Here is a 12,895-nt window from a genome sequence, read left to right as displayed (position 1 = left end):
GATTCAAACCGCCGACCTTCCGATCGGCAAGCCCAGGAGGCTCAGTGGTTTAGACCACGGTGCCACCTGCGTCCCTGTGAAACCTTTTGGTTCCCTGCAAAAAAAATATGCTTTTGTTTTTGTTTTAAATTTCCTAATGTTGAAGCTCTGTTGTTGTTTTTTTAAAAAAAACTATTAGCAGCAGTATTAAAAGAAAGCAGTGTTAAGAAAATTGGTTTGCATTTTTGTTTTGTTTTTGAGATTGTCTATTGGTTTTACAGTGATACCTCGGGTTACATACGCTTCAGGTTACAGTCTCCGCTAACCCAGAAATAGTACCTCGGGTTAAGAACTTTGCTTCAGGATGAGAACAGAAATCGTGCGGCGGCAACGGGAGGCCCCATTAGCTAAAGTGGTGCTTCAGTTTAAGAACAGTTTCAGGTTAAGAACGGACCTCTAAGTATGTAACCAGAGGTACCACTGTATTGTGCAAGCTGCCTTGGGAGTAATTTAAATTGAAGGGTGGCACAGAAATGAGTAAAACAAAATTCTCAGACGTTGAATGTTGTCTCCAACGAAGTCATTGCACGAGCAGAATGATTTCCACCCGTGACACAGAACTTCTCCATCCTGTTCTGCCTCCACATGCCCCCCCAGTCTGCTCCGGGAGTTCCCCCAGCCCTCCACACACAAGGGGAAGAGAGGGAGGGGAAGTTCCACTGAACACGTGGAAGTTGTTGGCTTGCACAATGACTTAACTGGATTCAGCCCATACAGAGCCAGATGTTTTTTATTTTTGGAACAGCTTCAAATCACGGTAAGAACCGAATCGTTTTAAGACTTTCTGGCTTGCGCACGCACACAAAAAACCCTTACTAGAGATTACAAATGAACATCAGGTCATTTGGGGGCAGAAATTCATGGTCTTAGGAATTCATGGTTTTGGCTTAGCTATGTTGCCATTCAGAGGAGAGTCCTATCTGCCAGCTGCACAGAACTTGCTTCATTTAGCGGTAAATCCCCTGCTATTTTTACCTTGCAGCCACTGATCCAAGGTATTATCGATGGAACACTTAATCACAGGTAAAAACTCAGAGTTCATAAAAAGGCCCCGGTGTGGATTTTTCCTCATTCTCTCCTGGTGACTTCTGGAATTGAAAAATTCTAGAACCAACTTTATCTGCCACAAGTCAAATGTCTCTGACATTTCTCTTTTTTCCAGTCTCCTCACAGCCTAGCGGAAAATGAAAAAAGAGCTTGAATTAACTCAATACTGTTGCAGGTACAGATAACTAGTTTATAAAATGAGTCGTTTAGTGACTTACATAATCAGAAAGATTAGGGGGAGCTTGCAAGATCAGTGTCACAAGGTGGCAGGATTCTGCTACGACTACTCATTCATGCAGACACGTTTCCACAGGTTAAAAATCAAGATATATTGTGATTACAAATGCAATAGGCTTTTCGTCTTTGCTTTCTTAACGGGCAAAAACCAGCAGGAAAATAAGCAACACTTTGCTGAAATGAAAAGGATTGCGCAGCGTGCTTTTACCTGGTCAATTGCGATGTAAGCCGGCAACATTTCAGGATTTTCCTGAGTAACACACTCGTACAGGATAGAAGAGAAAAGGTCGAACACTTCCTGTTTCTAAAAAAATGAAGAAGAGGTAATTCAGGGGGGGAAATACATCATACATGTTGCAGTGGGTGGGGAGCCAGATGTTCCTGGAATATAACTCCTATTGCCACTGACCATTGGTCTTGCTGGCTGAGGCTGATTGAATCCAATAATAATAATAATAATAATAATAATAATAATAATAATAATAAAGGTAAAGGGACCCCTGACCATTAGGTCCAGTCGTGACTGACTCTGGGGTTGCGGCTCTCATCTCGCTTTATTGGCTGAGGGAACCGGCGTACAGCTTCCGGGTCATGTGGCCAGCATGACTAAGCCGCTTCTGGCGAACCAGAGCAGAGACCCTGTTTACCTTCCCGCCGGAGCGGTACCTATTTATCTACTTGCACTTTGACATGCTTTCAAACTGCTAGGTTGGCAGGAGCAGGGACCGAGCAACGGGAGCTCACCCCGTCGCGGGGATTCGAACCGCCGACCTTCTGATCGGCAAGTTCTAGGCTCTGTGGTTTAACCCACAGCGCCACCCGCATCCCTCTAATAATAATAATAGTAATAAATTATTATCTATACCCAGCCCATCCGGCTGGGTTTCCCCAGCCACTCTGGGCAGCTTCCAACAAAGATTAAAAATACATTAAAACACCGGTCATTAAAAACTTCCCTAAACAAGGCTGCCTTCAGATGTCTTCTGAACATCAGATACTTGTTTATATCTCTTTGACATCTAATGGGAGGGTGTTCCACAGGGCAGGCGCCACTACCGAGAAGGCCCTCTGCCTGGTTCCCTGGCATCTGGTTCCCTGGCAAGTTGCCCACACTGGCATACTGCTGGTACTTTAATTAAACTTTGGAGAGGCTGATTTTGTCAACTAGAATTTGAATCGTCCCATCCATACGTTGTTTTATTTTTAAATTCCTCCTGTGCAAAACCAGGATACTCTAGTCTTCCCAAAGCCTTACAATAACTCCCAGCAATTGGGCATTTATAGGCAATCTGTTTCTGAGAGTGGAGTTTCACGTTGGCTCTGCCGAAGCCTGCCTTTTAATATTTTTTTTAAGCTAGGTTTTGCACCTGACAACTTACTTGCCCCGTGTTTGCAGCCGGTTTGCAGAAATAGTCAGCGAATGAAAGCAGCGCAGGATCAGATGTAAAAGCAGAAATAGCTTCTGGCTGAAAAGGAAAGTGACATTTAAAATTAAGGATCGTTTCCATCTTTGCGGTTCATGGGGAAAGTGCATTTCATACAACCCTTTCTCACTGCAGGCTGCCACCTCCCAGACAAATGGTCCAGCCTTCTTGGGAAAAAATGTAATGGAGATAACACTACCCCTTAGCAAAAAGCTCTGACCTGAAAAACAGATTCATGCAGCTGAAAATCTTGCTACCTTACCAGCACAGCTGAGCCAACAAAGTGGTATCATCTCAGCCCTTTGGGGGAGAATGAGACAGGCGGCTGAAACTTTCCCCAACACAGGCCAGTTTCTCATGCTATTTTGCACTGACGTGAGGTGCCACAGGGGCCAACGCGGAGACATTTGGAGTCTTCCCGGTGAAATTTGCACTAGAATGACAGCTGCCTCTCACAGCTTGCGTTAATTTTCCAAAGATGGCCTTTTCCTTATAACCACTGGCCTCACAACCTGACGGAAATTTCAGGTTTCTTCACTTTTTGCTTGTTATATACTGCAGGGGTCAGCAAAATTTTTCAGCAGGGGGCCGGTCCCTCAGACCTTGTGGGGGGCCAGACTATATTTTTTTGGAGGGGGGAAATGAAATGAACGAATTCCCAAGCCCTACAAATAACCCAGAGATGCATTTTAAATAAAAGGACACATTATACTCATGTAAAAACACACTGATTCCCAGAACGTCCGTAGGCCGGATTGAGAAGGCGATTGGGCCGGATCCAGCCCCCAGGCCTTAGTTTGCCTACCCATGTTATATAGTTTATATTCGTTGCAGCTTCTTTCCCTCAACAGTGGCCATAAGGACTACCTTGAACGCCCGGGCATCCGCATTCCGGTGAGTGACAGTCTGCGCCAAAAGGCTTCGCCAACCCATTGGGTCCTCTTTGTATGACAGCTGCCCAGCTCTCAGTTTTACATACAGGACTCCATCTTTTGAAAGAATTGATCTGCAAGAAGAAAGGAAGGTTTGGGGGCTTTTTGTTTCAGATTAAGAAGTTATCCATGCTAATTCACATATCTTGAGTACAGATTATCATTGTACCATGCAACAACTGAAAGCACTACAAATTCCACACTTGTAGTTTCCTACAAATGCCGAGGTGAAGCACTGTTGTTTTATTCTGCAGAGTTTTATCCACATTTATATCCAACATAGAACTCATTACGTTCCCAGGTGGGCTCCCATCCAGGCACTGGCCAGACACACACCTGCTTAGCTTCAGCAAGGTGGCTGCATCATGAACCCATAAGCTATGCATTAAGAGTTGTCGGATAAGGATATCTGCATGTCTACTGTCATGAAGAATAATATGAAAGAGAAAGCCAGGAAAAAATGGCGGGGAGCAAATGTCACAAAATGGGAAGGAGCTATGAAGGTTAATCAGTGACCCAAAACAATATTTCAAAAAAGGGAAACCTAGATTTCCTTGAAGGCCTCGGACAGATTTCTTGCTTTTCTTTGAAGTAGGAACACCATTTTGAGGGACTGGTTGGCTATCTGCCCTAGATGTTTCCAATTCTATTAATTCAATTCTATTCAATTCAATTGATTTTATTGCCTGTTTTTACCCTGCTGATATATTCGCAAACCAGATGGATGTGTGTGATAGTCCTGTTGCTGTTCTGTCAATTTTCACACTGTAACACCTTTGTTCCAGCAGTCTGCACCGGATCCATTTTATAACAGGCACAGAGTTGGATCTCATGTGAGTTTCATGTGCAAAAGGGAGGAAAGGTCTTTTCTGCTTTGCAGAAGATGGGAAAAATCCACAGGTGTTCCACACATAGGAGAAAATTGCTGGGTCAAGGTTGACATATATATATAAAGTTAAAAACTGCATATCTGCTTAACACCAGCCACTGGACAACTCCTACAAGCAAACAGATTTTCCAACAATTGCAACAGCAGCTTAAATTTGGACTTCGGTGTGTCTGCAGTGCAGCCATAATTGTGGGCTGCTATACTGTTATTGCAAAAGCTTCACCAGGACTACAGTGGTGCCTCGCAAGACGAAATTAATTCGTTCCACAAGTTTTTTCTTCTTGTGAGCTTTTCGTCTTGTGATGCACAGTTTCCCATAGGAATGCATTGAAAATCAATCAATGCGTTCCTATGGAGACCGTCCGGGGTCAGAGGGGAAGCGCCGCGCGCCTTCCCCTCTGTCCCTGGACCCGTTTTAAAGCAAGGGAAGGGGCGGCAGGGAGAATCGCTTCTCCCCGTTGCCACCCCTTGGTTCAAAAGGGGTCCGGGGAGAGAAGGGAAGGCGCGTGCGCCTTCCCCTCTGTCCCCGGAGATTGTGGGGCTGGCAACGGGGAGAAGCGATCTTCTCCCCGCCGCCCCTTGCTTCAAAAGAGGTCCGGGGACAGCGGGGAAGACGCGCTGCGTTTCCCCGCTATCCCCGGAGCTTGCGGGGCAAGCTTCGTTTTGCGAAGCAAGCCCATAGGGAAATGCGTCTTGCGAAGCGGCTAAGAAAACGAAAAACTCCTTCGGCTAGCGAGTTTTTCGTCTTCCAAGGCGTTCGTCTTGCAGGGTACCACTGTACTTACTTTAAATGGTGTGTGCCTCTGCTTAAATCAATCAGCAGCTCCCAGTATCGGGGGCCTTTCACTCTGATCTGGAAACATAAGTAAAAATAAAAATCAGTTACACAGGGAATTATACATATTGGATGGGATCAAAACAACACGGGCAGTGTCACTCACACCCAGGGACTTTTAATGTCCTCCCTTTCAAGACCCAAAACATGCATGGTTTATTACAGCGGTTCTCAAGCTGTGGGTCCCCAGATGTTGGACTACAACTCCCATCATCCCCGAGCTAGCCTTGCTAGCTAAGGGTGATGGGAGTTGTAGTCCAACAACATTTGGGGACCCACAGCTTGAGAAAGGCTGGCTTATTAGACCTCTAGGAGCTGTACTCCATAAGTCACAAAAGATGCACCTGAGATGACATCCCACCAATGATCTTTCCATTCCTTAACCGGAAATCCAGAGCGGGACTGCAGGTGCAAAATAGTGGGGGTTTTGCAAACCAAGTTTAAAAGCAGCGTTGTTAAACCGAGCAACCTAACCCCAAGCCCTGTCTCCACTAATTCTCATGGTATCGCACCCTACTTTCTATAATAAATATCAAACCTATGATGTCGTAAGGTGGCATGCCAAGGGACTATACTATTTCCACCCATTGCATCTTGGAATTAAATTATGGCTGCTTCTACTCCGACCCCCAGCTGTGCTTGTTGGGGCTGATGGGAGTTGTAGACCAAAACAGCAGGAGAGGAACCAGCCGAAGAAGGCTGCCATAAAGCAAGCTCCGTCATATACCTGCTTCAGTAAGTGGAGTTCGGGAAGAAGAGTGGGTGCCATCAGTTCCTCGGTTGTTTCCTCATACCACTGAGTTCCCTTGGGGGAGGGGGGCAGAAATACAAAATAAACCACACACTTTAGTCAACCTGTATCACTGAAGAAAGCACATGACAACCACGCTGGCTCAGAGGGACTGTGTACATTCTGCCCCCACCCTTTTGGGTAAGTCCCCTTCACCCCACAGAATCAAGTCTACCTTGTAGGTAACCTCCAGCAGCGAGTAGCAAGGCGTATCTGTATCCACATCCACAGGGACAAGGAGCCTGGGCTCTGCTGCCAGAACATACAGATGCCGCAAGGCCTGGAGGTGATACCTGTGCATACAAAGAGTGCAGTTACTGCAGGAAGGTTATTTTAAGGCTCCGTCCTGAATCTAACTGCATTCAACAGGCACCGGGAAACTGAAATAAAGTCTCCCAAGGTGCAGAGCGCATTATCTGTTGCTGGATCCAACCGGGCTTTCCTAGGATCTTTGTTTTAACCAACTCTGCTGGTTAAGCCTTACCTGTTATCTGTACTGTGAACTGGGAAGTGAGGGTACACAGCACAAAGCAGGGCAGCAATGGAAGAATTTGAAGTGCTTAGTGAGTACCTGCAAAGAAAGAATAGATAGATAGATGATAGATGATAGATAGATAGATGCAATAAAAGAGAATGGAATTAGTCTTATCCCTGCAAAGCAGAAATTAAGCGCAGGTTATCAAAGATATTCATTTCTAACAATACAGGTGAAACTCAAAAAATTAGAATATTGTGGAAAAGTTCATTTATTTCAGTAATTCAACTTAAAATGTGAAACTAATATATGAGATAGACTCATGACGTGCAAAGCGATATAGGTCAAGCCTTTATTTGTTATAATTATGATGATTATGGCGTACAGCTGATGAAAATGTCTGCTCTGTAGGGCTGTGCAAGGCAGCCCTAATTTAGTTCAGGGCCCAATGCAATGATCCAAATCGGGCCCCAGACCAATTCAGCCCCCAAATCTAAACAGAGGCGTTGCAGACTCCTAATGCTTCATTAAGCTTCTAAACCAAAATTAAGCATGCAGTCAGTGGCTGGGGGGAGAGAAGGAGACCTGCCAGCAGTGAGTCTTACCTGCATCATCTCCTTCCCCCACCCCTCCTCTTTGCTGGCTTACAAACCCCACCACCACTTTTGATAGACGCAAATCGCTCCAGGTGGACCTGACCTGGGGTTGCCTCAGCACAAACAGGGCAAATTCCAGATCCGCCAAATGAGTCCAGGGTCCAGGATTTGTCCAGACCAGATGCACAGCGCTACTGCTCAGCCCCTCAAATTTTTACTAGGCACCTTCCTGTGTTTTTAACTCCTCCCTGTACTTCTGACTCCTTTAAGACTAGAAATTGCTGGTTTTTTGGGTTTTTTTAATAAAAAAGGCCAAAGGCTACCTCAATATTGCAATTAAGTGGTATACAAGTTTTCATAATAAATATTAACAATATTTACTTTGGAAGAAAAAAAGGATTGTGGACGTAACGAATACGCAGGGAGATATTGGGGTGTTCATATGCATATTGGCTTTGAGGGGGAAAGGCTTCCCTTTGAAATGACGTGATTACCTTCCCCCTCCCAAAAAGAGGAGCCCGAGAGCCATATGATGTGCCATGTGGAACCCGTAGTTCATCTCCCCACCCGTCTTCTTGTGCATGAAGCGGCAGAGCTGGAGGACCTTCAGGTTTCCCGATCCCGCCATCACCATCGCAAGGGACATCAGCACCACACTCAGGCACGTCTCCAGGTTGTAGTGGCCTGCCTGGAATATGGACACAGAGGAGGCAAGTGGTCAGTTCCACCTGTATCTCCTAAGCAGGGAAGCAACACAATCCCAGGCTCAGGAAGAAGGAAGGTCTTATTCAGAAATTATTATTATTATTATTATTATTATTATTATTATTATTATTATTATTATTCCACCCTTCATCTGAAGACCACAAGGCAACTCCACAGCATAAAAATACAGAATGAGAATGCAAAATACAGTGGTACCTCGGGTTACATACGCTTCAGGTTACATATGCTTCAGGTTACAGACTCCTCTAACCCAGAAATATTACCTCGGGTTAAGAACTTTGCTTCAGGATGAGAACAGAAATCATGCTCCGGCGGCACAGCAGCACTGGGAGGCCCCATTAGCTAAAGTGGTGCTCCAGGTTAAGAACAGTTTCAGGTTTAGAACGGACCTCCAGTACTTAACCCGAGGTACCACTGTACACAATAAAAGCAAAAGCAAACCAGTAACTTCCCTCCCACAATCCTACGCATGGCTACTCCCTGAGTTCAATGGGACTTTCTCCTCGCTAAGTGTGTGTGTCTGGGTTTTAAAATAAGGGCAACCATTAAGGTGTCTGTTGTAACCAGTCCTCATAGGGGAGAGGCTGCTCCTTCATCTAAACTGGGAGCAGGCAAAGGGTAAGTCAGAACTCTTGGGTGGTTTGCAGCAGGCCAGCAAGAGGTTCCCAAATCGCCAAAAAGCAGCAAAACATGTATGTAAATCTGGTTGCTGAACTGAATAAACTTTTGTAGGGGACCAGGAGTTGATTTTTGCGTGAAAGGACGGTGAGCTCACTTGGCAGCCCCAGTCCCTTCCCCACTTGGTAAACTTCAGTCCAAAATGCAGTTCCCATTTAGATAATAATAATAACAATAAAATATTATTATTATTATTATTATTATTATTATTATTATTATTATTATTATTATATTTATATCCCGCCCTCCCCAGCCAAAGCCGGGCTCAGAGCGGCTAACAACAGTAAAATAATACAGCATTCTAAAACCAATTCATTATAAAATCAGTTCAAATCAAATTAATGGGCTAGAGTTCTGTGAAGATTACCAAAGGAGGGATCTCAAATAACCCCTGCTTTAGAATAGCTGCACTGGTTTCCAGTTCACTTGCAGGATCCATTCAAGGTCCTCAGGTGTGCTTAAAGCCGTAAATGAAGCAGGCCCCAAATATCTGAAAGACCACATCCTTCCCTACAGACCCTCTTGGGCACTGACATTGGGAGAGGAGCCCCTTTGTCCTCAGACGCTTGGGGGGGGGTGGAAGCCTGCAAAAAGGACTTCTCTATGGGAGCCCCTAAGTTACAGAACTCCTTCCCCACAGAGATGCACCTGGTACCTTCATTATACAGCTTCTAGAAAATGATACAAGAAGCACCTCTTTGCTCTGGCTTTTGGCACTTGAGGTGTTTATTTTTTAAGACTCCCCTTATTTTTATGACTGGAAGTTGTTTAAAACTGTTTTTAATATTGTGTTTTAATGCTGTAACTTGCTCTGGGACCTTAGGGTCAAGAGTAGGCAATAAATAAATAAAGCAAGCTGTGGAGCAACCTCGGAACAAGTACCCATTCCTCTTCTCAAACTCTTTGTTTAGCTAGCAGAAGGGTAGGTTACTGCAGTATTTGAGGATGTGGGGGTCAGGGAAATGGTCCAATGATCCCTCTCCCCCCCTCCCCCAAAAAATTCAACCAAAACAGCATTATAAAATTTTGGATTTTACTATTAACAATAGTGAATCTGGAGAAACTTACTATGGAAGCCGTAGCCGAGGACAAACACTTCATGAAATCTTTTGCAAATGTGTACTAGATGGAGGAATTCAAAATTGGCACATGTCAGGAAAGCGCAAGAAACAACCGTGGGGCAGGGAGTGAACCTGGACTCTCAAGACATGCAAACCACTCACTCGTCCACCCTGCTAAAGCCTCGCCCATAAATATGCATCCTTCATTATTATTTCGTAAGATCAGAATCAGAAGAGACCTGAAAGCCACCTGGCCCTGAAGCAAACACTTCTAAACCTATAATCCAGAGGCAAGAAGCAGGGGTTTCTCAGTTTTTGCCCCCGTTTCATCAAACCACACACACACACACACACACACACACACACACACACACACACACACACCAGCCTCCCTTGCAACCTCCCAGAAAACATGTTAAAACTTCAAACAGGCACCCTATAATGTTCTGAACATTACAGTGGTACCTCGGGTTACATACGCTTCAGGTTACAGACGCTTCAGGTTACAGACTCCGCTAACCCAGAAATATTGCTTCAGGTTAAGAACTTTGCTTCAGGATGAGAACAGAAATTGTGCTCCGGCGGCGTGGCAGCAGCAGGAGGCCCCATTAGCTAAAGTGGTGCTTCAGGTTAAGAACAGTTTCAGGTTAAGTACGGACCTCCGGAACGAATTAAGTACTTAACCCGAGGTACCACTGTATATTATTGCAGTAACAAGACTGCAGGTTATTTTAAGTTTGCCGCTGCTGCTGCTGGCCCTTTGTGGATCTGTGCACTGCCGTCAGAAAGCAGGCATGAGCTAGTTGTCCCAGGCATGAGATGCTGAAATGTCATTCATCATTATGGTAAAACCATGCACATGGCTAAAGCAACGTAGTACAGTGGTGCCTCGCAAGACGAAAAGAATCCGTTCTGCGAGTCTCTTCGTCTTGCGGTTTTTTCGTCTTGCGAAGCAAGCCCATTAGCGGCTTAGCGGATTAGCGCTATTAGCGGCTTAGCAGATCAGCTGATAAGCGGCTTAGCGGATCAGCTGTTAAGCGGCTTAGTGGCTTAGGATCAGCTGATAAGTGGCTTAGCGGCTTGGGAAAAGGGGGGGGGAGGAAAAAAACCCTGCAGGAACTCACAAGACATTTTCGTCTTGCAAAGCAAGCCCATAGGAAATTCGTTTTGCGAAGCACCTCCAAAACGGAAAACCCTTTCGTCTAGCGGGTTTTCCGTCTTGCGAGGCATTCGTCTTGCGGGGCACCACTGTATGGAAGAGTTGGAAGAAACATCATTCCCCAACCCTTTTCTTCTTTTAGGATAGGGGTGGGGAACCTGCGTCCCCTTCCCTAGAAGCTGTTGGACTCCAATTGCCTCTAGCTCCATTCAGCAGGGAGCGTATTGATCAGGGATGCTGGAAGTCACTGTGCAAAAACATCTGGAGAGTCGCAGGTTTCCTACTCCTGGTTTAGCATGTATCAATATCAAGCTTTCACAGGGACCCTGCAGTCACAACTTGGCCTTGAAATTCACAGGCACAGATCAGAGGGAAAGTGGGGGTTTAGGGAGGCATAAATTATGTACCCTGGACTTGTATATTTCCCTGAGATTACGTTACACTACAGGATCATAGAGCAGGGAAGGGACCACAATGGTCACCTAGTCCAACCCCCTGCAATGCATGAATCTTTTGCCCAACATGGGACTCATGACCCACGACTCATCCCTGCAAGTCTATGATAATAAATCCTGACCAGCTACTGATGCACTTACCAAGCAGTTAAAGGCAGCTAGGTTTTCTGAACCGGCAAATCGAAAACCCAAAGACAAACAGGCCCCAGCAATGATGTAGACATGAGCCTGCCTAAAAAGAAATGTTTGGCATGAGGTGTGTCTTCATATACAGTTAAAAGATTATATCAAATTACACTGGCTTCCACTTCCTCTCTGGTTAAAAAAAAATATCATGCAATTGAGCTACTTCTGCAACAGGAAAGCTGAATTCTCCTAAAAAGCACTGGAGGGGTGAACTGACCTGTCATAGGAATGCTCGCAAATAGCCTTTGCTCATTCAGGACACTGTTGCTATGCACGCTTTTCTGTGAATTTATCCCGTGACTCAGCTGTAATGTTCAGGGCTCCAAAACCACACGGGAGTGGTCAAGCACATGGAACTTCAAAACAATATATCAGGGCTTCCATTGCTCCAAGCAACTGGCCATGCCCGTGTGGTTGTGGACCTTTACCTTTCCCGCCCCGATCTGGCCACAGTGATCCATGCAACAGTCACCTCCAGGTCTGACTACTGTAATTCGCTCTACGCGGGGCTGCCCTTGAAGCTGTCCCAGAAACTCCAGCGGGTGCAGAATGCTGCAGCGAGGCTCCTCACAGGGTCCCTGCCATGGGAGCATATTCACCCAGTGCTTTTCCAGCTGCACTGGCTCCCGGAGGAGTACAGGGTCAGATTTAAGGTGCTGGTTTTGACCTTTAAAGCCCATCACGGCCTAGGACCCTCGTACCTAGGGGACCGCCTCTCCCAGTATGCCCCACGGAGGACCTTAAGGTCCATAAATAGCAATACCCTAGTGGTCCCATGCCCTAAGGAAGTTAGATTGGCTTCAACCAGAGTCAGGGCCTTTTCAACACTGGTGGAACGCTCTGTCTCATGAGACCAGGGCCCTGCGGGATCTGATTTCTTTCCACAGGGCCTGTAAGACAGAGTTGTTCTGCCTGGCCTTTGGCTTAGAATCAATTTGATTCCCTCCCCTTCTTTCTTTTTACCTTTCTCCTCCTGTGATGAGGCTGCATTTTAATGTTTTAATGTTGTATTTTAATCTTGGTTTTAAGCTGTATTTCAAACAACTTGTTTTTATTATTGGTTGTTAGCCGCTGGGGAGGGCACGGTATAAAAAATTATTATTATTATTATTATTATTAAACATTACAGAGGTGCTGTGGGATGATCCTGCAGGAAAGAGGCTTGGGTCGGGACAGTAATCTTGATACAACCTAGTTTACAGTGGTGCCTCGCAAGACGAAATTAATTCGTTCCGCGAGTTTTGTCGTCTTGCAATTTTTTTTGTCTTGCGAAGCACGGTGTCGGAAAAGTTTTGGAAAAGCTTCAAAAATCACCAAAGTCTTTAAAAATCTCAAAAAAGGCTACCACACCGCGTTCTATGAGTTG

The 12,895-nt window shown here is 45.4% G+C and overlaps 1 protein-coding gene across 8 annotated transcripts in view; it reads right to left on the bottom strand.

The window, feature by feature from the left end:
* Positions 1 to 12,895, bottom strand: part of ANAPC1 (anaphase promoting complex subunit 1) — a 58,464-nt gene that overhangs the window by 3,294 nt on the left and 42,275 nt on the right. For all 8 annotated transcript variants that reach the window (XM_083494015.1, XM_083494016.1, XM_083494017.1 and 5 more), the window contains exons 36-46: positions 11,485 to 11,575; positions 9,737 to 9,790; positions 7,759 to 7,952; positions 6,678 to 6,764; positions 6,369 to 6,486; positions 6,131 to 6,208; positions 5,354 to 5,421; positions 3,615 to 3,753; positions 2,703 to 2,789; positions 1,532 to 1,627; positions 1,015 to 1,213 (exon numbers count right to left, since the gene is read on the bottom strand). In XM_083494015.1, the coding sequence (XP_083350141.1) occupies positions 1,015 to 1,213; positions 1,532 to 1,627; positions 2,703 to 2,789; positions 3,615 to 3,753; positions 5,354 to 5,421; positions 6,131 to 6,208; positions 6,369 to 6,486; positions 6,678 to 6,764; positions 7,759 to 7,952; positions 9,737 to 9,790; positions 11,485 to 11,575 (1,211 nt within the window). The remainder of the gene's footprint in view (positions 1 to 1,014; positions 1,214 to 1,531; positions 1,628 to 2,702; positions 2,790 to 3,614; positions 3,754 to 5,353; positions 5,422 to 6,130; positions 6,209 to 6,368; positions 6,487 to 6,677; positions 6,765 to 7,758; positions 7,953 to 9,736; positions 9,791 to 11,484; positions 11,576 to 12,895) is intronic.

Source organism: Podarcis liolepis, assembly GCF_965112155.1.
Source record: "Podarcis liolepis genome assembly, chromosome: 3".
NCBI lineage: Eukaryota > Metazoa > Chordata > Lepidosauria > Squamata > Lacertidae > Podarcis > Podarcis liolepis.
This window is presented reverse-complemented; position numbering and strand designations above follow the sequence as displayed.